The sequence below is a fragment of the Ursus maritimus genome, unplaced genomic scaffold (assembly GCF_017311325.1).
Source record: "Ursus maritimus isolate PB19 unplaced genomic scaffold, ASM1731132v1 scaffold_19, whole genome shotgun sequence".
Classification (NCBI taxonomy): Eukaryota; Metazoa; Chordata; class Mammalia; order Carnivora; family Ursidae; genus Ursus; species Ursus maritimus.
In genome coordinates, this window is record NW_024424341.1 from 28090400 (window position 1) to 28118314 (window position 27915).

The following is a 27915-nucleotide window of genomic DNA, read 5'->3' on the forward strand; positions in this document are numbered from 1 at the left end:
AGGAGGCGGATGGATAAAGCCAGCTCAGGGTCCAAGCTCCATCCTCACACGCACCCCATACCGGTCCTGACCAAAGTAGCGAGTGTCCTATCCAGGGATGATCCCCGGCAAAAACTGACCCCCTGACCCTTTTACGGCTGAAGCCAACTCACCGACTCGGCCGCCGCCTCCTGTTCGTCCACCGCCAGGGCCCACGAGTCGGTGGCCATGGTCCCAGGCGCCGGTGAGACGCTGGTGCTGGCAGACTCGCTGGCTGGGGCGGCGCGATCGTGGGCTCCGTGGGGTCGCAGCAAGCCCAGCTCCAGCCCCACCGAGGGAGAAGTCATTCGCTCAGGCATTGGGGACCGGAAGCGGCGCGCCGCAGTGACGTCAGACTCTGCGCCCGCCCGGCCGCCCCTTGCCCACTTCGAGCTCTAGCTTCATCGTTTCAGACCCCCTGTCCTGACCCCTTCTTAGCTCACGCTTTCTTATCAGAAACACTGACTGCCAACTGCCTCTCCAAGCCACAAGCAAAACCACATTCCCACCCAGTACGCCGGCATAGAAGCTCATACAGATTGAATATATCAAAACACACAACCATTACAGATACAGTATAGTCACCAAAATGCGTATTGGAACAAGATCTTTTTCTCTTCAGGTTGGTCATTTTCAGTGCCCAGGGGTTGGCAGTCAGCCATATCAAACACCACTTGGTTAAAAATTTGTCCCGCAAACTATGTGGCAACAGCACTTACAGGAATTTCACCTTCAAAAATACTCAAGGAAGGTGCTAGGGAAATATGTTCCAGGTGGAGGATCGGCGACAAGAGAAAGCATGGAGGACACAGTTACTGTGGGGATTGACAAGAGCCAGGGATGAAGAGATTGGTAGGAGATAGAGGCAAAAAGGGCCATCAAAGCAGCTTAAGGAGCAAATGAGTTCATTCCAGGGAATTCTTCCCCATCTGGCATGACTTATGGAGTTATCTCTGGATAACTCCAGTGGAATCCCAGTGCTCCCATGTAAGAGTTGCGTGATTGGGAGAATTTTTTTAAGATTTTATTTATTTATTTGACAGAGAGACAGCCAGTGAGAGAGGGAACACAAGCAGGGGGAGTGGGAGAGGAAGAAGCAGGCTCCCAGTGGAGGAGCCTGATGCGGGGCTCAATCCCACAACGCCAGGATCACACCCTGAACGGAAGGCAGACGCTTAATGACTGAGCCACTCAGGCGCCCCGGGAGGATTCTTTAAAATGAAAAACATCTTGGGCTTTTCGAAGAGGTAAAATAAGGATTAAATGTGACACCCGCTCTCCCTTAACGGGAAACAAGGTTCTCTCCCCTTGTTACTTCACTAGAAAGAAGCTGGGCATTTTCCTGCAAGCTGAGAAAAATGAATCCCTGCTTCTCTCTCTTTGCCACTATTCTACCTCAGTAAATTAAGTTCAAGCAGTAGTGGGTTCTATGTGGACTTTTACCCGTAGAGTATGAGTGAGAATGTTCAGGAAAGGGTAAAGCAGTTCCAGGCAATATTCTATTTGCCATGATTCTTTTTCTTTTGCACCCCTGAGGGGGTTAATTTGGTGATGATTTTTTTGAAACCTACAGGGGAGGATGTGCAAAACGAAAAAGGCAAACACACAGCCAGGGAAGCCATGACCTACATCTCATCATATCAGAAGCAATTCTAGGAAATATTTTGCCAGCAAAATTATATTGATCACAGGGCTAATGGAGGTTAAGGATTTTTTTTTAAGTTTAATGAGGTTAAAAAAGAAATCATCCAAGGTGCAGGACTGTATATAATAGGATCCACTTGTGAAAAAGAAAACCCCCATGTGCTTGTAGATACTACAGAAAATGTATGAGATACACACAAATCTGCTAACAGTAACTGCTTCTAGCGAGGGGCTCTAGAAATCTGGGGTGGGAGAAGACTTCCCTTTCGTTGTGTACACTTCATCCTCTGAAATTTTCCATGTCATGTTTTTCCTTTTAAAATTGTATTTCAGACAAGAAAGGGAATAATACGATAACCATCTAGGTTCCCACCTTAGGGCTTAAGAAAGAAAACAATTAAAATTTGATTGAAGGCCCCTGTATGACCATCCTAAGAGACAGCAGCTCTCCTGAATTTGGTGCTTATCCTTCCCATAAATGCTTTTTTACCATGTGTTGCTTTCTCTGTTTAAAAAACAAAACAACCCAAAACTTAATAAGCATCAGGATGCTAGGGTCTCTTGTCTCCACCCCCAGATACCAGCACAACGTGAGACACCTGCTAAGAAGCAATCTGGTTTCCAAAGCGGAGCGTGGAGAGAGTAATCAAGATTGTAAGAGCAGCTGTATTGGAATGCAGCTTCCTGGATTTACTCCCACATGACCTTGGCTGCCTCCATATTCTCTGAAGTCATGGTTAAGTACCCACTGCACCATTCAATGATTCACCAGTCACAAGGTTTTGTGATATAGCGACTGGCCTATGGCGAAGGCTTGATAAATATTAGCTATTATTACTATTCCTGGCTCTCCACTCCAGGGGTGGGGGTGAGGAAGACGCCTCCATGTGGAAAGAAGGGTCTTGTTTTTAACCTCAGAGATACTCACATCGCCCACGGGCAAAGCTAGCGGAAAGCGCCCCAGGGCGCGGCCTCGGATGCGTCCCCCAGCCCCGGCCATCGCCCTTCAGCATGGCGGTTACCTCCGCCAACGGCCGCTCACTGTCCCAGCCTCATTGGCTGAGGCCTGGAAGCCTGTCCGGCCAATCAGCGGAGGGGACGGCACACCCTCGGGCAAGCGTGCCCAGGTACCTATGGGGGACAGGCTGAGTCTTAAGCTGCAGCAAGGGGTCCTTTGTGTATTGAACTTTGTCATTTCTTGCTGAATATCCAGCTCCTTCGCTAGACTGGGAACTTCATGAGGGTAGGGTTGTGTCTGCATTCCTTAATGCTGACCTTTAGGGACTAATGCATAATAGACACCCATTTGGTGAATGACTAGATGAGGAATACACATCCCCCAAATCGGTCACTTTTAAATCTTTATCTCTGAAAAAATAGGTGAAGAAGCTCATTCCTAGTTTATGCCCTTGCTACCCCAAGTGTGATCCTCCTCCCTCAGCAGCAACATAGATATCGGTACCTATGGAAGCCTATTAGAACGCAGAATCTCAGGCCTCACTTCTAGACCTACTAATTCAGGATCTGCATTTTAAGATACCAGGTGATTTCTTAACTTATGGTCTGAAAACTATTCAGCCACTCCCATTTGACCTGATAGCAAATAAATGAACCATCTAAGTCCATTTTATAGATGATAATCATATTAGAATTAGAATCTAGGACTATGTATTTCCAAAATTAAATATTTAAGTTGTACTATCTTGAGCTTTGTTAGCTTCCTCATGTCCCAAGAGGTTCAACCGATGTTCTGCTTCAGAGTAAGCCACGTGTATAGCACTTACTTTCACCTGCAAGCCTCTTTGCTTAACCCAGAATAAGAATTTTCCTAAAATACACAATTTGCATGTTGCATTAAAATAGCTTTCCTTCTATTATATAGTCGACATTATCTACAAGAGAAACATATAGAGAACTGGGTAATCATCCAAATAATTCAAGTAGAATGCTTAGAAGAATGTGCCATTTGGGCCTCAACAGTTTCTCTTCATGTGTATTCACCCAGTCATTGGGTGAATGAAAAAAAATTTTTGTAAATATGTCTCTAATTCTTTCATTAGCGAAGGTGCTATCTTAATAGTGACAACTCCAGCAACATAATAAAGTTATTGAGACTACAATCAATATTACTTTATTTTGAAAATATAATTTGTACAATTTTGGCTTTCCATTTTAATTGTGGTGGCACAGAAGTCTGACCCATTTCTCAGATTGTTTAGGCTAAATATGCTATTTTGGGCTAATTTGGATCAGAACAAACACTTGTCTTTCTTGTTTTTGCCCTTCTCTGTCTTCACCTCTGGGTGCCTCAGTTTCCTTAGCTGTTAAAAGCAGGTAATATTAATAACTCATTATAAGGTTGTTGTGAAGATAAGATCAAAAGCTTAGATCAGTGCTGGCTGCATACTACGTGTTCAAAAAACGTTAGGTGGGATAATGATTAATGAGTTGGGATGAAATGGGAAGTTAATTCAAGTGTTTAACTGGCTTTTGAGCTTGACCCTCCTTATGTATAGAATGCACTTTTACATATTAAAGTAAAATATTTCCACAATATTTTAACCCAGTTAAGACTAGCAGCACAATTTTATACCCACGTGTTTGGATATATGTGTTGATGCAGGTAATAGTGTAGAGGTTTAGGTTTAAGAGTATGGGCTTTAGGGGGACCTGGCTGGCTCAGTGGGTAGAGCATGTGACTCTTAATCTCAGGGTAGCTGAGTTCAAGCCCCATATTAGATGTAGACCTTATTAAAAAAAAAAAAAGTATGGGCTTTGGAGTTAAACAGGAGTGGGTTTGGATCATAGCTCTTCAACTTACTCTTCCGTGTGAACTTGGGTAAGGCAGTTACTTCATCTACAAAAAGAGATACCAGCTGACCTGCCTCATACGCAGTTTAAAAATTAAATGAAATAATCTATGCGAAATTCAATGCCTCGCTTATAAATACTTACTATTATTTTTCAAAGGCAAATCGAGGACCAGATGCCAACTCAATTGTCCCTCTTCAAGTCATTTCTTCCACACCAAATCCAAGGTCTGACAAAGACAAGTGTAACCGTGGACACAACAAATCAGAATCCCTTTAGTCTGCAAACCATTTTGCAACTAAAATGAACAGAACTGTATACCAGGAGTGTGACCTCTACCAAACACACGTCGCCGGTTACCCTTATTAACCAGGTCAACTATTAGGAATTTGCAAACCAAAATGCCGACCTCCACAAGCCCGCATCCTACCCGGTCACGTGACGTATCCCCGCCATTGCATCAGCCGACTTAGAGCCGCCTTCCCGGACACCAACTAGTGAGCTGATTCGTGCTCTGGTTGATTGGCATGTTGATCAGCCAATAAATGTCTCGAAAGGTAAGGCTAGGCGGGGCACTTTCCATCGGGGCGCTCTGATTGGGCAGGGCTGTGCGGGTTGCGATCTGTAGTGGCTCTGGGCCGGTGCCGTTTGGTGTCTGCGGGAACAGGTGAGCTCTGGCCCTGGGTGGTGGGCTCTGAGGGAGGAGTTAGGGACGGAGACCCTCGGGAGAAGCAGAAGCAAACTCAGAGAGTTTTGCGGCACTTCTAGAGCTGTTGGGTCCGGGTTCTGAAAGCGCAGCCGCCCCAGCGGATCCCTAGGGCCAGGCTCCACGAGGCCTCTGGAACCGGGGCCTGTGTTGGACTCGGGGCCGGGGCCGCCGCCTGGGTACAGCGTAGCGGGAGAGAGGCATCTTGCAGACCCGTAGGGCGCTGGGGGTGGAGTGGCTTCGGGTGGGCTTGCCGAGGACCAAGACCTTGGGAGGATCACGGTTGCCATTGACTATCCACTCAAAGCTGAGGTTTTATCTCCTCCGGTTTTAATCCCCTGCGGGCGGGCGAGGAGGTGGGGGGGGGGGGCGAGGTGGTCTAGATGGGTGGCATTCCGCTGTGAGCCGTTTCCTAAATTCTTAAAACTAGCTGGTACTGGTTCAGGTTTTATAACCCATCATGTTCTGCTATTACTTTTAAAGAGAGTCTTCATTTCCCGGTGTGCTTTAAGTTCGTTAACAGTTTGCTGTTAAAGGACCATACCTAATCCTGAAATACTTATTGAGCAGTCGTTGTACTAGATGTTGGGTCTTTCCCCCTATGGTGAGCAAAAATCAGTCATGATTCTCACGGGAGTGGACTTACAGCCTGATGGGGAAGATGGGGATTGAACAAGCAGTCCAATGGGTGTGGAAGTTACAAAGGAAGACACCTGGAGCTACCAGAAAAAAAAGTGGGGGCGGAGAATCTGGTCAAGAAGGAGAAGACTTCCTTAAATAAGTGTCTTCGGAATTGATATATCAAAATTGAGGAGTTAATTAGGAGATGGGAAAGAGTGGGTTGGGGTAGACAGCTTACTTGGCAAATAAGAGCACATTGAAAGGTCCTAGGGCTTTAAACCCAAAGGCCATGTGATTTAAGGTTCTCAAGACCTTTACAGCCTCTGCTGGGAAGTAGATTCTGAGGACCATCCTTTCTCCCACCTTCCAGTCAACATTATACAGCCTTCCAGTATATATTGAATAAATGAATTTGTGATGGTGACTTGGCTTTTAAGAGTCCCCGCCTCTATAGGGCTTATTGTGACTGTATTGGATCCTTACATCATTTTGCAGTTCTTCCTGTATGACTGTCTCCCCGTTGAGGGCATAGACTCATTCATCTTGGTTCCCGGCACAGTTTTATCTATGTTGAGTGACTAAGCAAAATGGGAAGTTTATGAGTCTTTTGGAATACAGCTGATTTACCTTAGCCTGTTCAGAGGGGGAGCTGTGAACATTTTGAAACTGCTCTGATGTTGCTCAGTCAGAATTGGCACTGTACATTCATTTTTGCCACCGTTAAGATTCTTTGAGAGCCACAATGAGGAGGGGTGTGGTGTGGCAAAGTTTCTAAAAACCCTAGCCTTGACTCCTTAGCATGGACATAAAAGTCCTTATCTGTGGGAATTTTAGTCCACATGTTTGAGTAATGAGTTGATTGAATTGTGAATTAACCATTTGAGATCGTGTTTAACCATAAATCACTGTGTACATCTTTATTTCCTTAGAAGAAGGGAAAAAAAACTTTGCACTAAGTGACTTGAAGTAATAGCATCCATGTTCCTTTAGGGCTTTCCAGTTTACAGTTTGCTTCCAAAAGCGGATGGGTTTTGAGTCTCACAACAGCCGATTGGAATGGGCAGAGTAGTTACTACTTTTTTTTTTTTTTTTTTTTTTTTTTTTTACAAAAAAAGGAAACAGGGTGCCTGGGTGGCTCAGTTGGTTAAGCGTCTGCCTTCGGCTCAGGTCATGATCTCCGGGTCCTGGGATCCCTGGGATGGAGTCCCACATTGTGCTCCCTGCTCAGTGGGGAGTCTGCTTCTCCCTTTAACCCCTCCCCCCTGACTCGTGCGCGCCTATGCAAAAAATAAATAAAATCTTTAAAAGCAAAACAAAACCCCCCAAAACAAAAATGAAACGAATTTGGGACAAAGTTACTTATGGTTGGAGTTGGGTCTAGAATTCTAGAGACTAATGTCAGCCAGATGGTTCCAATTTGTCTAGACACCCAGTGCTGATGACACTATAGCACCATGCCAGTGATGGGCGCCTTCCTACCAAGGGCTGTCACTTTTCCCCAACCTGCCTCTCAGGAAAATTATAATAGATGTGAAAGAGCTTTGAAATTGTCAAGTTGTTTCATTTCCTAATTTCTCTCTCTTCTGATTCCCTTTCACTTTTACTGGCTCTGAGCTGGACCTTCTCACTGTGGTGGCTGCAACGTCCTCACCCCCTAGTAACCAATAGCTGGGAAAGAAGCAGTCTGCCTGCCAGTTGTTCTGGGGTGCTCAGGCTAGGTGGAGGCAGGTATAGTCCTACTTGCAGGCAGTCCCTTGTATAACTAGGTCCACCCCTAGGTCCACTGCTGTTGACAGCAGCCTCCCCAAGATGGTCAGGCCAAACCTGGAGACCCTGCCTTTGGGGATAATGGGACTTTGCAGGATTCTAGGCATGTAGATGAACACAGAGCTGGAAGGGGCCTTAGAGTTCATCTCATTTGGATCCCTTCATTTGTTGGTGAAGTGAAGTAACTCCATTAAGGATTTACAGCTAGGACCAGAAACCAGGTCTCCTGAGCATCCCTCCATCCCCAGTCGGCTTCTCTGGTGGACTGTAAACATTGGGGGTTTTATTCCCATTGCCTAATCCCTGGCCTAGGCCATGGCACAGAGGATGCAGTATACATCTTCATATTTTGGAATACATGAACACGTGAAGAAAGCACTCCTGTTCTACTTGATGTGTTGGTGTATTGCATCTATTGAGGGGGGCATGGGAAGGAAGAACACGTGGGACTGTTGTCTGCTGGTGCAGCAAGTTTTGCTTTGGTAATGATTTTAGCCTTGGACATTACAACATAGAGGTTTTAGGATCAAACGGCTTACTGGTGTCCTCCCTTGACTTGGCCTGAGAAGCCAAGAGTCTTACGTAATGCCTACTTACCTCTTAGTTTCAGGTCCCCTAATTTTCCATCATTTTTTCTCTGGTTAGTTCTGTAGGGTTATTTTCAAGATGGATACGACCCTAACAGCAAGTGAAATCCGGCAGCGATTTATAGATTTCTTCAGGAGAAATGAGCACACCTATGTTCACTCATCTGCCACCATCCCATTGGATGATCCCACTTTGCTCTTTGCCAATGCGGGCATGAACCAGGTAAGGGTTTTTTCCTTTTTCTTCCTTTCTTTTTAACATTTTTTTAAATTTATTTTTTTTAAGTAAGCTCTGTGTCCAACATGGGGCTTGAAGTCACGACCCCAGGATCAAGAGTCGCATGTCCTACCCACTGAGCCAGCCAGGTGCCCCAGTCTGTATAAAGTTTTGCCTTTATTTTCTTCTGAGGAAAAAGCTGTGTTTTATTAGAGTTATTGGTTAGATTAATCTTGCTGAGCCCTGAAGAGACCTGTTAACCCAGCTATTGTGATTCTTCTTCAATTCGTCATTATCCTTGTTTTTTTCTTTTTCTTTCCCTCCCTCCCTCTTTTTTCCTCTTTCCCTTTCTTTCTTTCTTNCTTTCTTTCTTTCTTTCTTTCTTTCTTTCTTTCTTTCTTTCTTTCTTTCTCCTTCCTTCCTTCCTTCCTTCCTTCCTTCCTTCCTTCCTTCCTTCCTTCCAGATTTTGTTTACTTATTTGAGAGAGAGAGTACACAAGCAGGTGGAGGAGGAGAGGGAGAGGGAGAAACAGGCTCCCCACTGAGCAGGGAGCCCCGACGCGGGGCTCGATCCTAGGATTCTGGTATCATGACCTTAGCCGAAGGCAGACAGTTAGTGCGCTGAGCCACCCAGGTGCCCCCTTGTTTTTTTCTTTATAAAATAAGTGAATTCTTCAGGATTCTTTCAAAGCTTTGCTTTCATTTCCATTCTGAGCTGTGCAACTTTTTTGATTTTTTTTAACTTTTCTATTTTTATTTTTTTATTTTTTAAAGATTTATTTATTTAGAGAGTGCATGTGTGGGGGGCGGTGGGAAGGGTAGCTGGAGAGGAAGGGAGAATCTCAAGCAGACTCTCCGCCAAGCTTGGAGCCCCACGTGGGGCTTGATCCCAGGACCCCGAGACCATGACCTGAGCCAAAATCAAGAGTCAGATGCCTGACAGACTGAGCCACCCAGGTGCCCCCTATTGATTTTTTTTTTTAACTTTTTTGAAGCTACCACCACCAATGCCAGTTTGGATCCATTGCTGATGAAACTTTATTAGTAGGATTTATGTTTGGGGCAGTTGAGCTATAAAAGATAATTTGACAGTTTTGTTGTGATACTGAACACTGTTTGTCAGGCTAATTGTGGACTAGGAAGTGGATTCAGGTTACATAGTGCCCTTAGGGCTTTCCTTTGGTGTTTTTCTTGGAACCCTGTTTAGCCCAGGGGATTGACTGGCCCTTAGAATGTGTCTCACTCTGCAGTAAGTGATAAGCTGACATTGTCTTTTCTTTCCTGGCATAGAAAATTAGAGGCAGTGGGAACATTTTCTTTTTTTCTTTCTTTCTTTTTTTTTTTTTTAAGATAATTAATTTATTCATTAGAGAGGGAGAGAAAAAACCAATGAGAGCTCGAGCCGGGAGGAAGGGCAGAGGGAGGGGGAGAAGCAGACTCCCCACTGAGCAGGGAGCCCAACTCAGGGCTTGATCCCAGCACCCTGGGGTCGTGACCTGAGCTGAAGGCAGACGCTAAACCTACTGAGCCATCCAGGCACCGCAGTGGGAATGTTTTCCATCCTGTATAACATTAACTGTAAAATTGTACACATGTTTTCAATTATATGTGTAAGTTCTTTGTCTACACCTGGAATAGGGGGCACTAATTTTATGTGGACTTGCAAGGTGATGGGTTTTCTGGAACACTGGAAAGGTTCTATTATACTCTGGCATTCCTAGGCATGGGTTTTATCTTCTTCCACATGTGCCAACTATACTTGGTAGAAGAACCACGGGAGTCCAGTGTTCTAACGTTCTCTGAATAACAGTAATTATTAGACTGTTGTATGTCAGACTTACTCTCTGCCAGGCACTGTTCTACGACTTTTACTTAAGCTGACTTATTGAATCCTCACTCTGTTCTGATGTACTGACAGCTCAAGTAAATTGCCCAAGCTGACATAGCTGGTGAATGCTGGAGTGTGGATTTGAACCCCAGGTAGTTGTTTGCTTAACTTTTGTGTTATACTGCCTCTTAATCAGAAATACCTTGATGGGTTTTTGCTCCCTTCTTTTTTTTTTTTTAATATTTAAATATAGTATTTATTAGGCATCTGCCCTTTTTCAGATACGATGCTAGGTGCTGGATATACAAAGATAAGTAGTATAGTTTTTGCTTTAAAGGTAGTTCATGGTCTAGTTCAGAACTGTCAGATAGAACTTCCGCAGTAATGGTAATGTTCCGTAGCTGGCCTGCCCAATATGGCAGCCACCAGTGATGCATGATGATTTTTTTTTTTTTTAGATTTTTAAATCATTTATTTATTTGTTTATTTAAGTGATCTCTACACCCGGCATGGGATTCTAACTTACAACTCCGAGATCAGAAGTTGCATTCTCCACCAACTGAGCCAGCCAGGCCCCCCCTGCATGATTATTGAGCTAATGTGACAGGAACAGAGTTTTTTGTTTCTAAAAATTTTTACCTAATTACCAATAATTTCATTTTAATTAATTTAATTGTACAAATAATAGGTGACTAATGGTTACCAAATTGGACAGGTCTTGGCGCGCCTGGGTGGCTCAGCTGTTAAGCGTCTGCCGTGGGCTCAGGTCATGATCCCAGGGTCCTGGGATCGAGCCCTGCATTGGGCTCTCTGCTTGGCGGGAAGCCTGTTTCTCCCTCTCAAACTCCCCTTACTTGTGTTCCCTCTCTCGCTGTCTCTCTCTGTCAAATAAATAAATAAAATCTTAAAAAAAAAAATTGGACAGGTCTAGTGGGAAAATAAAGTTACATAACAATGATACATCAAAGTATAACTTGATAAATTCTCAGAGCAAAGTAATACTTTCTCTCTATACATCGGTCATTCATCAGGTTGTGCTGATTTTACTCCCTTAATAGGTCTCGGTTTCTTTTCTTCCTTATCACCTTTACCATTAAGCCCGCACATCACTTTTTAAAAATTTATTTATTTATTTTCTTTTTTAAGTTAAGTTCTGTGCCTGGGCTTGAACTCATGACCCTGAGATCAAGAGTTGCCTGCCCTACCGACTGAGCCAGCCAGGTGCCCCCAACACATCACTTTTAGAGTAAGTTCTTCCAGAAAAGTGTTGTAAGCTCCGACCACCAGAGACTCCCGAGGAAGCATGGGTTTCACCACATCAACCTCTGGCTGTTATCACAGCTGCCGCAGGTGTTTCCCTGGTGCAGGTGGTGTTGCAGGCAGTGGTGGGGACCATTTGAGAACTAGGACCAGGGAGAAGCTGCTCCAAGATAGGCTGCCTCTGCTGCGGCCCCGTCAGGCCACGTGCCTCACGAGTTTCCGTATTCCAGGCTAATTAATCACAAACTGAACAGTTTCTGTGTGGTCTTTCCATGACCACCTGATAGATCTGCAACTCCTTCAAAGCTGAAATGTTCCCTTTCTTTTTTAGTTCAAACCCATCTTTCTGAACACTATTGACCCATCTCACCCTATGGCTAAGCTGAGCAGAGCTGCCAATACCCAGAAATGCATCCGGGCTGGGGGCAAACACAATGATCTGGATGACGTGGGCAAGGATGTCTATCACCACACCTTCTTTGAGATGTTGGGCTCCTGGTCTTTTGGAGATTACTTCAAGGTAAGCTCAAAGAGGAGATCTACTAAGACTTCCTGGAAGCAGTGCCTAGCATTTGATGGTTTCACTTATGTTTTGCATCTCTTGTATAAACTGATCCTGAATTTGGTTGGGTTAATAGTGAAGATGTGGTTTTGTATTTGTGTTCCTAGATTCTGGACTTTTTCTACTCAGACTAAGTAGATTTTGGTTTGGCCACATTCCACATCATTCTTTTTTTTTTTCTTTGTAGGAATTGGCATGTAAGATGGCTCTGGAGCTGCTCACCCAAGAGTTTGGCATTCCACTTGAGAGACTGTACGTGACTTACTTTGGTGGGGATGAGGCGGCTGGCTTAGAGCCAGACCTGGAGTGCAAACAGATCTGGCAGAACTTGGGGTAAGAATGCATCTCACGTGTCGAGTGTGGAGGAGTGAAGTGATTTCTGACTTGGTGCCACAGTGGGGTGTTAGGGCTTGGAGTGCATTGCCCTTTCCTGTTTTGAGCTATGCATTTTCAGATGGAGATGGGAGTGACTGGGAGCAATTATCCTTTGGTGCATTCGCTGCCTTTTTTCTTTTTTTTAAGATTTATTTATTTGAGAGGGAGAGCGACAGCGTGAATAGTGAAGGGCAGAGGGAGGGGGGGAGAGAGAATCTCAAGCAGGGTCCATGATGAGCAGGGAGTCAGACACAGGGCTCAGTCGAAGGACTCTGAGATCATGACCTGACCCAAAACCAAGAGTCAGATGCTGAACCGACTGAGGCACCCAGGCTCCATGTTCATTTTCATATTTTTTTACTTTAACTCTTAAGAAAGGTATAACTTTTTACCACACTTAGCACAGTTTCTCTGTTTCATTCATTCATTTATTAATTACTTTTACTCCAGTAATACTATTCTAATCCATCCTTCCCTGGTACTTGGTCTGAAACCCCTCCTTGGTTAGATTCTGTGGTCTACATGTACTTGGACACATTTTAGACAGTAATACACATGAACCTTAAATACTACTCTTTTTTCTTTTTTTAAGATTTTATTTATTTATTTGACAGAGAGAGACAGCCAGCGAGAGAGGGAACACAAGCAGGGGGAGTGGGAGAGGAAGAAGCAGGCTCCCAGTGGAGCAGGGAGCCTGATGCGGGGCTCTATCCCAGGACCTTGGGATCACGCCCTGAGCTGAAGGCAGATGCTTAATGACTGAGCCACCCACGCGGCCCCCTTAAATACTACTCTTGATTGAGAATCCTGTTTCACTTGGCTTGTGTATATCTGGACTCTGTTTATTCAGTGAGCACAATCTTTTCTGAGTGCTGTGTTACCTAGCAGCTCTCAGCAGAGTTCACTATTTTGGAAATAATTTCAATCTTATTAAATTCCTTTGGTGGTATCATTTTAAGGTAAAAAAAACTTGACTAAATTGGGGGATAGGAAAGTGACTTGAAATACTCAGCAGGTGTTTTAATGCTTCTAGTGTTTCCTTTTTTTTTTTTTTTTTTTTTTTAATGCAGGTACATTTGCAAAGAAAGTATTTGCTTAAATTCTGGTCATATTGAGCATAGATGTTTTCATTTTTATGTTCCTTTCTAGGCTCTATCTCTGTCTTTGCCCATTTTTATTTAGTTATGAACGTAGCCTTATATATATTTTGTATTCTGTTGTAGTCGCTCCTGAGAGGAGTCCTATCCTGCTTCTTTAGCCCCTGCTATGCAGCCTCAGTCATCGTCACGAGGGCGCCTTTTTTTTTTTTTTTTTTATAGAAATGCACAAGGATCTCCTTTTGTAGTGGATGCGAATCGGGCAGAGTCCTTGACAGTGGCTGTGACTGGGCTTATCTTCCCTACTTTCCACAGGCTGGATGACACCAAAATCCTCCCTGGCAATATGAAGGATAACTTCTGGGAGATGGGTGACACGGGCCCATGTGGTCCCTGCAGTGAGATCCACTATGACCGGATTGGTGGCCGGGATGCTGCACACCTCGTCAACCAGGATGACCCCAATGTGCTGGAGATTTGGAACCTCGTGTTCATCCAGTATAACAGGTGGCCTTAGGGTCCTGAACTGTTCCTACTAATAGCAACACCTTTCCCCAAGCCACTGGAGAAAGAGGAACTCAGCAGAAGGCCGTCTTCTCATCCTTGTCTTTGGGGACAGTGGGGCAGAGCTAAAGCAGGCACTAAAGGCATCAGGGGACTTTGTGGACATTATTTCAATTTCATTTCTCAGGTTTTCCCTCAGATATCTTAGACACAGCTGGACCTAATCTTTTGTAAATTAGTTTTATTCCACATAGTACCTGCTTCAGGTCTATTCCTGTAATGTCATTTTTGCTATAATTTGGACTGCAATTTAATTTGATTTGAATTTTTTAAGATTTTTATTTTTTTTATTTGACCAGAGAGAGAGAGACAGAGTGGGGGAAAGAAGGAGAGAGAATCTGAAGCAGACTCCGCACTGAGTGCAGAGCTTGATGGGGCTTGATCCCACCACTGTGAGATCGTGACCTGAGCTGAAACGAGGAGTCGGATGCTTAACTGACTGAGCCACCCAAGCGCCCCTATGGACTGTGATTTTAAAGCTCATTTCCATGAGGCTTGCTTTACTCTTTTGTGTTTTTAAGATTTATTTGAGTGAGGGGCGCCTGGATGGCTCAGTTGTTAAGCGTCTGCCTTCAGCTCAGGGCGTGATCCCAGGGTCCTGGGATTGACCCCGCATCAGGCTCCTCCACTGGGAGCCTGCTTCTTCCTCTCCCACTCCCCCTGCTTGTGTTCCCTCTCTCCCTGGCTGTCTCTCTCTCTCTGTCAAATAAATAAATAAAATCTTAAAAAAAAAAAAAAAAAGATATATTTGAGTGAGCGAGCGAAAGAGAAAAGCACAAGTCGGGGGGGAGGGGCAGTGGGAGAGGGAGAAGCAGACTCCCCACTAAGCAGGGAGCCCAATGTGGGGCTCAATCCCAGGATCCTGGGATCATGACACTTAACCGACTGAGCCACCCAGGCGCCTTGCCTCACTCTTCCATAGGCCCCAGAGTACTTCTTCCCTTTTTCCCTTCACTCTCCTCCTCCCACCAAACCAGGTAGAGGCAGATGGCAAATAGGCACAGCTTGTAATCTGTGCTACATAGCCAAGTTTTAACCAGCAGCCAGGGAGAGGTGGCACCTAGAGTCCTTGTTTCAGCTTCCTCTTTCTCTGGATCATGCAGGGAAAGCGATGGCATTTTGAAACCTCTTCCTAAGAAAAGCATCGACACAGGGATGGGCCTGGAGCGACTGGTGTCTGTACTGCAGAATAAGATGTCCAACTATGACACTGACCTTTTTGTTCCTTATTTCGAAGCCATTCAGAAGGTACTGGTCCTATTGTAAACATTGCAGACATCTGTGGAGGTTTCTAGGTTGGGCACTTAGCCATACTGTCAAAGATAAAATAATCCTATCTTTGCCAGCTAAGGGTACCTGTGACCGTCTGTCAATTTAATTGTTAATAACCTAAGAGGCTCTAAGCACAAGACACTGTGGTTTGTTGAGTGCAGGGGCCTGGCTAGAAGCTCTTTACTCTTGCTGTTCCCTTTCTTGGTGTTAAAAGATCTGACAGGAGGGTCATCCTTTCCCCTATGCCCCTTCAGTCCTCTTGGAATCTTCTAGGGGAAGGCAGTGCCAGAAGGGTGCTTCCTAATGAGCTGCCTCCTGGTTTTTATCTGTAGGGCACAGGTGCCCGGCCATACTCTGGGAAAGTTGGTGCTGATGATGCCGATGGGATCGATATGGCCTATCGGGTGCTGGCTGACCATGCCCGGACCATCACGGTGGCGCTGGCTGATGGTGGCCGACCTGACAACACAGGGCGGGGGTAAGTCTGTTACACACGGGGCTGGGTTAGGACTGCCACCGTGAGTTTGGTGACTCTCTATGGAACTTAAAGCCATTCTTGATTCTTGTTTTCTTTGTCTTTTAGGTAGTTGGAGGGAACCCTATATTTTTTATAGGATTAAGAGAGTTTCAGCTTGTGTTACAGAGTTGCCATTATATTAAATCTTTGCTGTCAAGTGCAAGATATGTTAGACATTGTATTTAAGGTTGTCCGGCAGGGTGGGATGGGGTAGCTATTGATTAGCCCCAGGCAGTTTTATTACGTACAAAATTTGGGTCATCAGCCACCTGGGCTGAACTTACCTCCATCTCCAGGTCAGCAGAATGTGATAGAAAAACAAACCAGGGTTACCTTTGATATTTGTGGGTATATTCCTGAGTTTTCTGCTGGAATTAATGTTAATGACCTCAGGGGCTCGCAGAAAGAAGCAGTCTTAGTATAAAAGAAAGTCTCTGAAAGAGAAAGACAAGCTGGTCATGTTGCTTTGGGTAGAATTCCAGAAGCCCCATTACAAAATGGTTAGCTGGGAAGGTTGTCTGGAGGAGGTGGTCTTCTGCCTGTTTCAGGTATGTGTTGAGACGGATTCTCCGCCGGGCTGTTCGATATTCCCATGAGAAACTCAATGCCAGCAGGGGGTTCTTTGCCACGTTAGTAGATGTTGTGGTCCAGTCCTTGGTAGGTGTATCTCCCTGCTTGCTTCTGTTCTGCTCATGCACATGGCTTAGAGGGATGGGGTGGGAGTTAGCATAATGTTAATGGGGGTTTTTAGGGGGGTCATGGAATGGTCCCTGTCTTCATTGAGCCCATGTCTCTGTTTCCCCTTTGCCAGGGAGATGCATTTCCTGAGCTGAAAAAGGACCCAGATATGGTGAAGGATATCATTAATGAAGAAGAAGTGCAGTTTCTCAAGACCCTCAGCAGAGGGCGCCGCATCTTGGACAGGAAAATTCAGAGCCTGGGAGACTGTAAAACCATTCCTGGTAAGTACCAGTTTGTTCCTTTCTTCATCCAGGCTGGTTCATCTTTCCAGAAGAGGCAAGCCCTTTTTCCGAAATGACAGTAGAGTCCCTTGTCTCCAAGGCTAAGGATAGCTTGGTTATACTGCTTTTGGGATAAAATGGGGTTTATAGTAAAATTGTAGAAGTGTGGGCCGCCTGGGTGGCTCAGTCGTTAAGCGTCTGCCTTCAGCTCAGGGCGTGATCCCGGCGTTCTGGGATTGAGCCCCACATCAGGCTCCTCCGCTGGGAGCCTGCTTCTTCCTCTCCCACTCCCCTGCTGTGTTCCCTCTCTCGCTGGCTATCTCTCTGTCAAAATAAATTTTAAAAAATCTTAAAAAAAAAAAACAAAAAAAAAACGTTTTGCCTTTTTAAAAAAAATTGTAAAAGTGATATGTTATTGTGGCAAAGTATTTAAATAACACAAAAGTAAAAAATGAAGATTCTCTTTCCTAAATTCATTTCTCAGAGGTAATAATAATTTTTTTTTTAAGATTTTTAAAAAAATTTATTTGTCAAAGTTAGAGGTAACAGTTTTTAAGAGTTTGTTATATAACTACTCAGAGCTTTTTTTAAATTTGCATACACACGTTAAGTAGGGGCATGCGTGTGTATGTTTTCCAGCAAAAATGGGAACGTATGGTATATACTGTTCAGCAACTTGGCTTTCTTTTATATATATATATTTTTTTACTAAGCTGGAAAATTAAAAAAAAATTTTATTGACTTTTTATTGCGCTGTAATGTACAAGGGGAAAGCCTGATGGATTTCCACAAACTGAACACACTTGTGTTCAGATTAAGAAAGAACTTTACCAGGAGACCTCTTGTACTTCCTCCAGCCAATTCTGAAAGATTTAATGGATTTTCTGACGCGTGCACAGAATCAGTACTAACTTCCCTTGTTTCCAGACTTTCTCTCAGTGCCAACTTCCTTTGGGAAGGGTTTGGGATGGCAAAGGAGGGGACTATTCATGTCATTCTTACCCATTCCTTTGTGCTGTGCAGGGGACACTGCTTGGCTCCTCTATGACACCTATGGGTTTCCAGTGGATCTCACTGGACTGATTGCTGAAGAGAAGGGCCTGGTGGTGGACATGGGTGGATTTGAAGAGGAGAGGAAACTGGCCCAGGTAAAGAATTTGGAGAGTGAGCAGGAAACCTGACACCAAACAAAGCAGGACTTGGCTGCAAAGGACAAGAGTTTCCTTCCATTAAAGTCTTTGGAATTCTATTTTTCCCAAGAGCAGTGAGTGTCAGGCAGGGGCAGTTTGGCCCCAGGGGATATTTGGCAGTAAGGTGTAAAGACATTTTTGGTTTTCACAGCTGAGGGTGGGATGCTACCAGCAGCAAGTGGGTAGAGGTCAAGGATGCCGCTCCACGTCCTGCAGTGGAAGACAGACCGGCCCCGAATGTTGCTAATGCTGAGACTGAAAAACTGTTCTAGAGCTTTGTATTGGGCTTAGTTTAGCAATTTGGAGTCCTTCAGAATTCTTTTTCCCACATTAGGGTAACTTCTGTTTATTTTTCTTACTGGCAGTTGAAATCACAGGGCAAGGGAGCTGGTGGGGACGACCTCATTATGCTGGACATCTATGCTATTGAAGAGCTCCGGGAGAAGGGTCTGGAAGCAACAGATGATTCCCCAAAGTATAATTACCATTCGGACTCCAGTGGGAGCTATGGTATGTTCCTGTGTTACTGCGCGTACCTCGGCTAAGTCTCAAGATTAGGAACCTGGGGTATTTAGCAGAGTCTCTCTGTAGTGCTGCGGAGACTCTTTTATACTCTTAGAGACCTGTGGCAGTTAATTTTCTAACTCCTTATTTTGGAATAAGTATAGATTCATAAGCAGTTGTGAAAAAATTTACAGGAACTGTCCTCGTACTCTTTACCCAGTTTCCCCTAATTGTAACACCTTACAGGAAACCAGGAAGTTGGCATTGATAGAATCTTCAATGGCTGTTGAATTTTGCATCAGGATAGCGGCATCCTGGGGGCGCCTGGCTGGCTCAGTTGGTAGATCATGTGACTCTTGATCTTGGGGTCATGAGTTTAAGTCCCACACTGGGTACAGAGATTACTTAAAATAAATGAATGAATGAATGAACAGTATAGAATAGAATAGTGGCATTCTAAAGTTAAGAATCAAAAGAAAAAAAACAGGCAATACTTGTTTTTGCTTTTGTGCTCCAGCAGAGATCCCTAAATCTATCTAAGCAAGCCCACAAAATGAATACATTCTTTGTGAATTGACCTTGGGAGTAGGGAATTTATTACTGCTCTTAAGTACTTCTCAGATTCACTAGGTTCCTGTTCAATAGCTCAGAGATAGAGTGATCAGAAAGTCTCCCCTGGGAAACCCCTTAGTCCCAAGCGGTCACCAGCCCCTTGGTGGTCACTCTGCTGAGTGTTACATTCCCTGGTGTTAAGCCCTTTTGTGGAGTCTAATGGTCTTGCTTGTGAAATAAAATTAGACAGTTAAGGTCTAAGGAGAGTCTGAGAAGTAGAATCCAGCAAAAGACAACCAAGAATGTGTGAATGAGGTCATTGACCCTGCTTTCCCCCTTCTCTACAGCATTCGAGAGCGCAGTGGCTACAGTGATGGCGCTGCGCAGGGATAAGATGTTTGTGGAAGAAGTGTGCACGGGCCAGGAGTGTGGAGTGGTGCTGGATAAGACCTGCTTCTATGCCGAGCAAGGCGGGCAGATCTATGATGAAGGCTACCTGGTGAAGGTCGAGGACAACAGCGAAGATGTGAGCCAACAGTTCATCCTTGCTAGCCAGGGATGGGGCGTCCAGCAGAGGGCCGGTTCGGGGTTGGGGTGTCTGGCAGGGGGCAGGGTCAGGGATGGGGGTGTCTGGCAGGGGGCCGGGCCAGGGGTGGGGGCGCCCGGCAGAGGGTGGGGCCTGGACTGGTGTAGCTTTTCTGGCTCCTCACACTCCTGCCCTTGGGGAGCAGACGTAACCGATCTTTGGGTGTGGTCCATTGTCCATGTTTCTGAGGCGAAGGGAGCTGCGTCCTGTACCACTGATCCCACTGCCATTTGGTCCCTCTTAGCAGGATGCCTATAGTCGGGCTGCATGGGTTGATCCTGGATTCCTCCAGGCTTTCCTCATGAGTAGGAAGAGGTAGCTGTCTGGAGGGCAGGCTTCCTTGCAGAAGCCTCATCCTCTAGCGCTGCCACTGCTGACTCTGTGATCTTGGACGAGTTACATAGTCTCATGGACTTCAGGTTCCTTATGATGGCTTTAAATACTCCAAGATGCTCCTTAAGGGGACGTCTGTGTTTCTGTGTATATATACACATATATTTGTCCACGTGTGAAGTGGTTTGTATATTTAATGGTAAATATAGGTATGGTTGAATTGTAAAAATGAAACCATTATTTTACCAGGAAAGGTGAGTTTATTGGAAGTGGCAGAGAAATGTAATTTGGGACACGCAAGCTATGGCAAAACCACAGGCAAATCCAGCAAAGGAGGGAGGGGAACTGACATTTTATGGAGAAGGAGGAGGAGGAAGTTGGGAGGGGTTGTTTTAAAGGAAAGTCCGTCAGAGAAAAACCACAGGTTTGGGGTGATGATGTTCTTGTTGGCTGAGTTGCAAGGGTAGTTGATTCTCCTAGGAGATGCAGGGTGTATCTTCCTCGTCAGGGCCTGTACTTGATGGTCCTTTCCTGTTGAGGATTCCGCTTGGTTCTGTAATCGACAACTCTTTCTGAGTTTTTTTTTTTTTTTTTTAAGATTTTATTTATTTATTTGACAGAGGGAGAGCCAGCGAGAGAGGGAACACAAGCAGGGGGAGTGGGAAGAGGAATAAGCAGGCTCCCAGTGGAGCAGGGAGCCTGATGCGGGGCTCGATCCCAGGATCCTGGGATCACGCCCTGAGCCGAAGGCAGGTGCTTAATGACTAAGCCACCCAGGCGCCCCAGTTCTTTCTGAATGAAACTGACTACTGCTCCTGTTCTAGCTTCCTTTTCTAGGCACTGGGCTCCACTTTGGAGTGGTTCCTTTTTATAAATTTTCAGTGGGTAATAGTGCCATACAATAATGGTACTACTGGTATAATGTGTGTATAACGGTATTTACACACACTAGTAAGGAGGGGCTTAGAGAATGTGTAATATGTATCCATAAAGAGAGGATAGCATATATATATATATATTTGGGTTTATTTACGTATTGTTCTTCTTCTGGACTCCTCTTAGAAAACGGAGTTCACAGTGAAGAGCGCTCAGGTGCGAGGAGGGTATGTGCTGCACATAGGGACCGTCTACGGCAGCCTGAGAGTCGGGGACCAGGTCCGGCTGTTTATTGACGAGGTGAGTACGTTATGCTGCTCGGCATTGGACCTGGTTAGTAATCCTCTCTCTCTCTCTTTTTTTTAATTTAAATATCAGCTTTATCGAGGTATAGTTGACATAAAATTCTAACATATTTCAAGTGTAGGTCATGGTGACTCGATATACGTTATGAAAAGAATTCATCTCCTTTGGCTTTAAATTGGTCATGGTTGTCATTCCTAAGTGAAATTGTGAGTAGATTATTCTAAGTCTGATGCAGGAGAACATTTTATGAGGGGTGCAGCTGTGAGTTACTAAACGGATATGTTCTCAAGTCAGATGACTGTGACTTTATTTTATTCTATTTTATTTTAATATATGTGAGTAATCTACACCCAGTGTGGGGCTCAAACTCCTAACCCCCAGATGAAGATTCACTGGCTTCTCCAGCTGAGCCAGCCCGGTGCCCCAGATGACAGTGACTTTAGTTGAGATTTATAGGCTTGTTTTCATGGATTGCCTTTCTCCAGATTAACCGCAAATACTTCTCCAGGAGCCCGGGATCCTGTATTAATTAAGAAATAGGTTTTGTTCGTGTGACGGAGCTCAAAGTCCAAGCTGATACAGAGGCTCCGCCCCACGAAGTCATAGGGCCCAGCTTTTCCTTGTTTGCTTTTCTATCCTCGTTCCTGGGGTGTTGCCCTTGATTTCATAGTCCAAGAAGGTAGCCACCGGATCCATTTCTAGGCCAGGAGTTGGCAAACTTTTTTTGTTGTTGTAAAGCTGCAGGTAGTAAATATTTTTGGTTTTGTGAGCCATACCATCTCAGTCACAACTACACACCTCTGTTACGGTAGATGATATATAAACACGTGGGTGTGGCTGTGTTCCAAGAAACCTGTTTATAAAAATGGACAGAAGGCTGGATTTTGGCCCACAGGCCATAATTTGCCAACTCTTATTTCTTACTCTAGTCAGTGGGAAAGAGGAAGGGGAGGGCATGTTCCTTCCCTTTAAGGGTGTGCATCACGTCTGCTCACAACACACTGACCAGAACGTAGTCCTCTGGCTACAGTTAGCTGCAAGGGAAGCTGGGAAACGTAGCCCTTATTCCGGGCAGCCATGTGTCCAACTAAAAATGCTAGCAGTCGGGAAGGAGAGAGCAGGTATTGAGGGGTGACTGGCAGACCTCTCCGCCAGCTGCCCCTGCCCTTCACAGCCCCGACGGAGGCCCATCATGAGCAACCACACGGCCACACACATCCTGAACTTCGCCCTGCGCTCCGTGCTCGGGGAAGCTGACCAGAGAGGTTCCCTGGTTGCTCCTGACCGCCTTCGCTTCGACTTTACTGCCAAGGGAGCCATGTCCACCCAGCAGATCAAGAAGGCCGAAGAGATCGCCAACGGGATGATTGAGGCAGCCAAGGTAGGTTGGCCCGTGCGTCAGCTCTTGGTCGTCAGCCCTGCTCTTTCCTGCACTGGTGCTTCTCTCCGTGGAGCCTTCTCCACCGTCCTGCTGCTCTTCCTCCTTGGACCACATACTGCTGAGCACAGAGTTTGGTTTGAAGCAGTGATTCCCAACTGCACTGAGTGTGGGCGCAGCGGTGGTGTCCTATGGAGGGGCCTTAGGGCCTCGGGGGAGGGAGCGGAGGGAGGTCTTGGCTCCACCCCCTCCAGAGCTCTTCTGGTTCTGTTTCTCATAAAACACATCCATACAAGATTTGGTTCACAGTTCAGCAAAATGCGTGGAAATCCCTATTTTGATCTCCTTGACTTGACACGTGGTGCCTTATTTCAGGTGGCTCAGGGCACGTGATGAGAGCCAGGATTGGAAACCAGAGTCCTGCCTGTAGGGCTGTGCTTCCCCTGCCGCTTCCTACGCACCTTCAGGGAAGATCTTTTCCCAGCTTTTTTCTGTCTTCTTTCCATGGCAGCCCGTGTACACCCAGGATTGTCCCCTGGCAGCAGCTAAAGCCATCCAGGGCCTACGGGCTGTGTTCGATGAAACCTATCCTGACCCTGTGCGAGTCGTCTCCATTGGGGTCCCAGTGTCCGAGCTGTTGGATGACCCCTCTGGCCCTGCTGGCTCACTCACTTCTGTTGAGTTCTGTGGGGGAACGTGAGTACATCAGGGGGAGCAGTGGATGGACTCGCTTTTTGTTAATTGGGTGCTATCCTTGGAGGATGTGAGTAATAGGCTAGTCCCACTTTTATTTTTCTAAGGTTAAAATGAAGTTCTCAGGAATATACTTGCGAGACAGCATTCCCAAGAACCTTAGGGTCCTGTGCTCTCGTCAGACCCCTTGGCATCTGACGTTGACATTTGCTAGGTTTGTGATGAAATATTCTTCCTAGGATGGGGAAAGGCGTTATCTTAACACTTAGTTCAGAGTTGCTTGCTCTTGTGTCCTGGGCTGATCTGCATTCTTGGGGATTAACCCCATTGTCTCAGGGCCCCTGCATCAGGCCCCACAGCACACCTAGCTCAGGTTGGCTTGCAAGAGCCACTTGTTTCTTCCAACTTGGAGTCGCCTGTAGTGCTTGGGGTCATTTTGGGATGGTGTGGTGGCCTGGGAATTTCCTGCTTGCGAGGGAATCTTGTTGAGAAGAACATTCTTAAGGCCATGGTAGAGCCCATCTGGGGCCTCCTGTGAGCCGCAGGCCGGCGGGGAAAAGGTGCATGTGTGGTGGATGGTGTAGGGGTCTGGGGCACTGCATTCCTGGCCTCCCCCTGCCCAGCTGAATTGGGCCTTCACCTGAGTCCCACTCTGCCTTAATACCTCTCAGGAAGCTGCTTGCAAACCCCATACACCACTCTCGCAGTGACTAAAGGTTAATGAGCATTTGAGGTTCTCTGAGCACCTGGGGAATAAAACCTGTTCACAGGATCGTGCTGAGATTTTAAAGGTAATTCTTGGATATTCGCAGCCAGCGGCAGGGACAGAAGAATATAGGTTCCGTTCCAAAGAGGACCAGAAGTAGGAATGAACGTAGAGCCTGCCTGCAGGAACATTGTGTTGGGCATTAAGGATTACAAGCACTTTTGTTTGCTCTCATCTGAGTTTCACAGTAGTCCTGTGTGGGAGAATTGTCTGCATCTTATACATGAGAACACTGAAGCTCAGAAAGGTGGTGTCTTGCTCAGTGTCAGTGTGTTCTCGGCCCCAGCTAGACTTTCTCTAACTTGCCTGGGCTTCCTGGCCCGACTCCTCCCCTGAAATCTACACGAAGGGCCTCTTTCCACTGTCCCCTTGAGAGAGCTTCTCCGGAACCTGAAAGACCTCATGCCGTCACCACGGGCTCTGGGTTATGTAAGGACCAGAGTGCGTGGGCTCTTCTCGTCACCATGGATTTTGTGCTCTGCTGTTCAGACACCTGCAGAATTCAAGTCACGCGGGAGCTTTTGTGATTGTGAGTGAAGAAGCTATTGCCAAGGGCATCCGGAGGATCGTTGCCGTCACCGGCGCTGAAGCCCAGAAGGTGAGCGCGGCAGGCTGGTTTGTGGCTTTTTTGAATGAGGCAGAAGCAGCGCAGTCTGTGAATCTGGAGTGTAGACGGTTCTGTAGCTGCTGCGCTCAGCATTGGAAGTCCAGTGCTTCCCCCGAACTGTCCCCCACTGACCCTCACCTGGCAGAAGAGAGCCACCACCACAGAACTGCTTAGCTGTACCATGTTTAATCTTTAAAAATATGTAAATTCTGCCATTTACTGTGTCATCTCTCTGTCTCTAGGAGGGTAAGCCATAATTTTGCTGTAGTTTCCAGTGCCCCAGCACTCACTCACATCTCCCTAGGGGTACGTGCCTAGTTTGAGATGCATAGTGTATGGGGATAGTTGCCCCGGGGGTGGGGACTGTGGCTGGGGCCAGAGGTGTGCTGAAGCTTGAGGATTGATTATATTGTTGGGGTGAGAAGGGCTCCTGACTTGGGAGTTCTTGGTTATCCCCTGAGCCTGAGGTAGTATAGCCTTTCTGCTGGGCAGGTGTGTGAGGAGGATGCCCGTTCCTGGGGCATGAGACTGCCGACACTTGCTCCTTGAAGGAAGAGAAACTTCTGGTGTCTTGAGGGTGTATTGTTCCATAGCCTGCCGTCAGTGCTTGCCACCGTTTACAGATAGCAGTGAAGCTGAAAGTTCCCTGACCGGGAGTTCACAACTCTGTTCCTCTCCAGGCCCTCAGGAAAGCAGAGAGCTTGAAGAACTCTCTTTCTGTCATGGAGGCCAAAGTGAAGGCCCAGACTGTGCCAAATAAGGACGTGCAGAGGGAGATTGCTGACCTTGGTGAGGTAGGGGTGGCCTCCCTCCTCAGGCCCTGCTCAGGGCTGGGTGCATCACAGACTCCCCGAAGAAGACTCAGGTCCTGGTTCTCAGTGCAGTGGCCTTTTGAACTGACAACAGGTCTGGCAGCCTTGCAAAGGGGGCTCTGTGGATCCTGGCCTGCAGACCCCTGGAATCTGCTTGCTGCCGCCACTGCCGATGGCAGGGCCTGTTGCAAGCACGAGTGGACACCAATGTTGAGGGAGTTGGGGGAAGGGATGGCCACTGTTTCCAGGCCTTCTCCTGTTTGTTAATATGTGGAGGCTACCTGTGAGCCTATTTCGGGCTGTGTTCACTGCCTGGTAGGGACCAGCTCTCTCTGCCTGCCCTTTTCTCTCTTGCCCTACTTGGTACGGCTGCCGTAGTTGCTCATAGAGTGACTGGTCTCTGGGCTACTGAATACCTTTTTGTTTTTGTTTTCTGTTTCCTTCTGGATGCTAGTCAGGGAGGACTTTGGTGTTCAAAGCCAGAAGGGTGGGGTGGGCTTGGCCTCAAATCCTAGCTCCTTGTGGTCTGGAGTCCCTTGGTTTTTCTGTTTCTGGTTCCAGGCCCTGGCCACTGCAGTCATCCCCCAGTGGCAGAAGGATGAATTCCGGGAGAATCTCAAATCCCTGAAGAAGATCATGGATGACCTAGACCGGGCTAGCAAAGCTGATGTCCAGAAGCGAGTGAGTCCTGCCGTGCTGATGGCTGGAAGGGAGCCCCACGTACTTACCCAGTGGAGGCTGTGTGGACAGCTGTCTGGGCCTTTAACCTAAGGCCTCTCTTCTGGATTTCCTTTTAGGTGTTGGAGAAGACAAAGCAGCTCATTGACAGCAATCCCAATCAGCCCCTTGTCATCTTGGAGATGGAGAGCGGCGCCTCGGCCAAGGCAACCAGGGGAGGGGGGGGAAGGGGTGGTGCTGGGACTCCACGTGCTGCAATGTGCCCGTCAACTACTTGTCTCCTGTTGGGGTCTCAGTCCTCTGGTGGCTGAAGTGTGAGCTTTGTGGCTCTGAGTGGAGTGGTGACCTGAGGGCCTGCTTTCTGGAATTGAGGTTAGGCGGAGCCATGGGGAGATCTGGTGGCCAGAGAGCTACAGCCCTTGGGGGTGGAAGGCAAACCTCAGAGTCGGAGTGTGGGCAGGGTCTTGTGCTTGGGTCCTTCTCCCCATACGGTCTCCTGGGACCAGCACTTGCTTTTAGAAGGGGGTGGGCTGCAGGGGTGCTTGGAGAATCCGGCTCTGCAGACTCGGTGCACGGTGGAGAGTGTCGCTCCCTTCCCCAGGCCTGGCCTGACAGCACCTTTCCCCACAGGCCCTGAACGAAGCCTTGAAGCTCTTCAAGACGCATTCCCCTCAGACCTCTGCCATGCTCTTCACGGTGGACAATGAAGCTGGCAAGATCACGTGCCTGTGTCAAGTCCCCCAGGTCAGAACACCCTGCAGTCCTGTGTGAGTGGGGAGTGGTGTTGGAAGCGTGGTTCTTCTTAGAGTTGTTTGCCAAGACCCTTGTGTGCGTGTGCAACCGGTTAGAAACAGCCATCCTCCTGGCCCCCTGTTGGTCACTGCCTCCAGGACCCCTACCCTCAGGCCCTCTCCTTGAGGGACGTGTCTCACTGTGCTGATACCTGGCTTGGCAATTCTGTGTGCCTCACCCAGCCTGCGGCACCAGCTATAGGATCCATCTCAGCCTTGGCAGCAGCACCCAGGAGACCAGGAGTGGGGCTCTGTGGCTCCCCTGTCCTTTTCCATTTCCTCCCCTCTCCATGTCTTCCTCAGTCTCGTCTTCTGTCCTGACTCACACTTCTCCTTTCTGTCTCCCAGAATGCGGCCAACCGGGGCCTGAAAGCCAGTGAGTGGGTGCAGCAGGTGTCAGGCTTGATGGACGGCAAAGGTGGTGGCAAGGATGTTTCTGCTCAGGCCACAGGCAAGAATGTGGGCTGCCTGCAGGAGGCACTGCAGCTGGCCGCTTCCTTTGCCCAGCTCCACCTGGGAGACATGAAGAACTGAGGGATAGGGGCAGCTTCCACTGCGAAGCATCCTTCCTTCACCTGATACATCCGTCCAGCCAGCTCTCCATCTGCCACGAGGACATTGGGATCTTGGGACCTTTAAATATCCCCGTCTGTCCTAACCCAGCAGTAACTGGAACTCACTCACCTGGGAGCTGCCCTGTTGACTCATGGCCCACATTACATTTCTGCCCTGAGCCCTACACACCAGCGCCATCCATCTAAAACCACTGCCCCAGGATTGCTATTTATCATTGTCCTGCTTGTGTTTGTAGATAATGTTCTTTGCGGGCCTGAAGGTCTGGGTCTGCAGGGAGGGATCCTTTTTGCTGCAGAGAATAAAAGGACTATGTGCAATACCTGGGGGTGCCATGTGATCTCTTAACCACCTACCTCCCATCAGAACCCCCTGTGGAACAGCCTCTGGCTGCCTGGGTTTCTGCAGAATAAATGCTGTGGCTCCAGTTGGCTTCTGGTTGTGGTCCTCACCGAGTTTGGC

General features: G+C 46.9%; 2 protein-coding genes across 3 annotated transcripts in view; one reads left to right on the top strand and one right to left on the bottom strand.

Annotated features, from left to right (window-relative positions):
• The window catches only part of LOC103673567 (ATP-dependent RNA helicase DDX19B), a 45578-nt gene extending 45217 nt beyond the window's left edge, over window positions 1-361 (bottom strand). For both annotated transcript variants that reach the window (XR_005835627.1, XM_008702349.2), the window contains exon 1: window positions 153-361. Coding sequence is in view for 1 of the 2 variants with exons in the window: in XM_008702349.2 (XP_008700571.2) it covers window positions 153-338 (186 nt within the window). In the remaining variant the exon portion in view is untranslated. The remainder of the gene's footprint in view (window positions 1-152) is intronic.
• Window positions 362-5067: 4706 nt separating this feature from the next.
• AARS1 (alanyl-tRNA synthetase 1) lies at window positions 5068-27775 on the top strand. Its single transcript, XM_008702348.2, has 21 exons — window positions 5068-5140; window positions 8213-8377; window positions 11791-11979; window positions 12209-12354; window positions 13809-14000; window positions 15161-15305; window positions 15662-15807; window positions 16395-16503; window positions 16658-16808; window positions 17832-17956; window positions 18364-18508; window positions 19402-19580; window positions 21036-21149; window positions 22330-22536; window positions 23045-23229; window positions 24482-24590; window positions 25280-25393; window positions 25973-26092; window positions 26209-26295; window positions 26720-26833; window positions 27229-27775. Exons 2-21 carry the CDS (start codon window positions 8234-8236, stop codon window positions 27412-27414), a joined length of 2907 nt encoding a protein of 968 aa, XP_008700570.1. The 5' UTR covers window positions 5068-5140; window positions 8213-8233; the 3' UTR covers window positions 27415-27775.
• Window positions 27776-27915: the final 140 nt, after the last annotated feature.

Coding starts and splice junctions, on each gene's coding strand:
- AARS1 (XM_008702348.2), top strand. CDS start 8,234: ATGGATACGACCCTAACAGCAAGTGAAATCCGGCAGCGATTTATAGAT. Junction 14,001..15,160: donor GTGTTCATCCAGTATAACAG/GTGGCCTTAGGG, acceptor TGGATCATGCAG/GGAAAGCGATGGCATTTTGA. Junction 17,957..18,363: donor AGGAGAGGAAACTGGCCCAG/GTAAAGAATTTG, acceptor TCTTACTGGCAG/TTGAAATCACAGGGCAAGGG.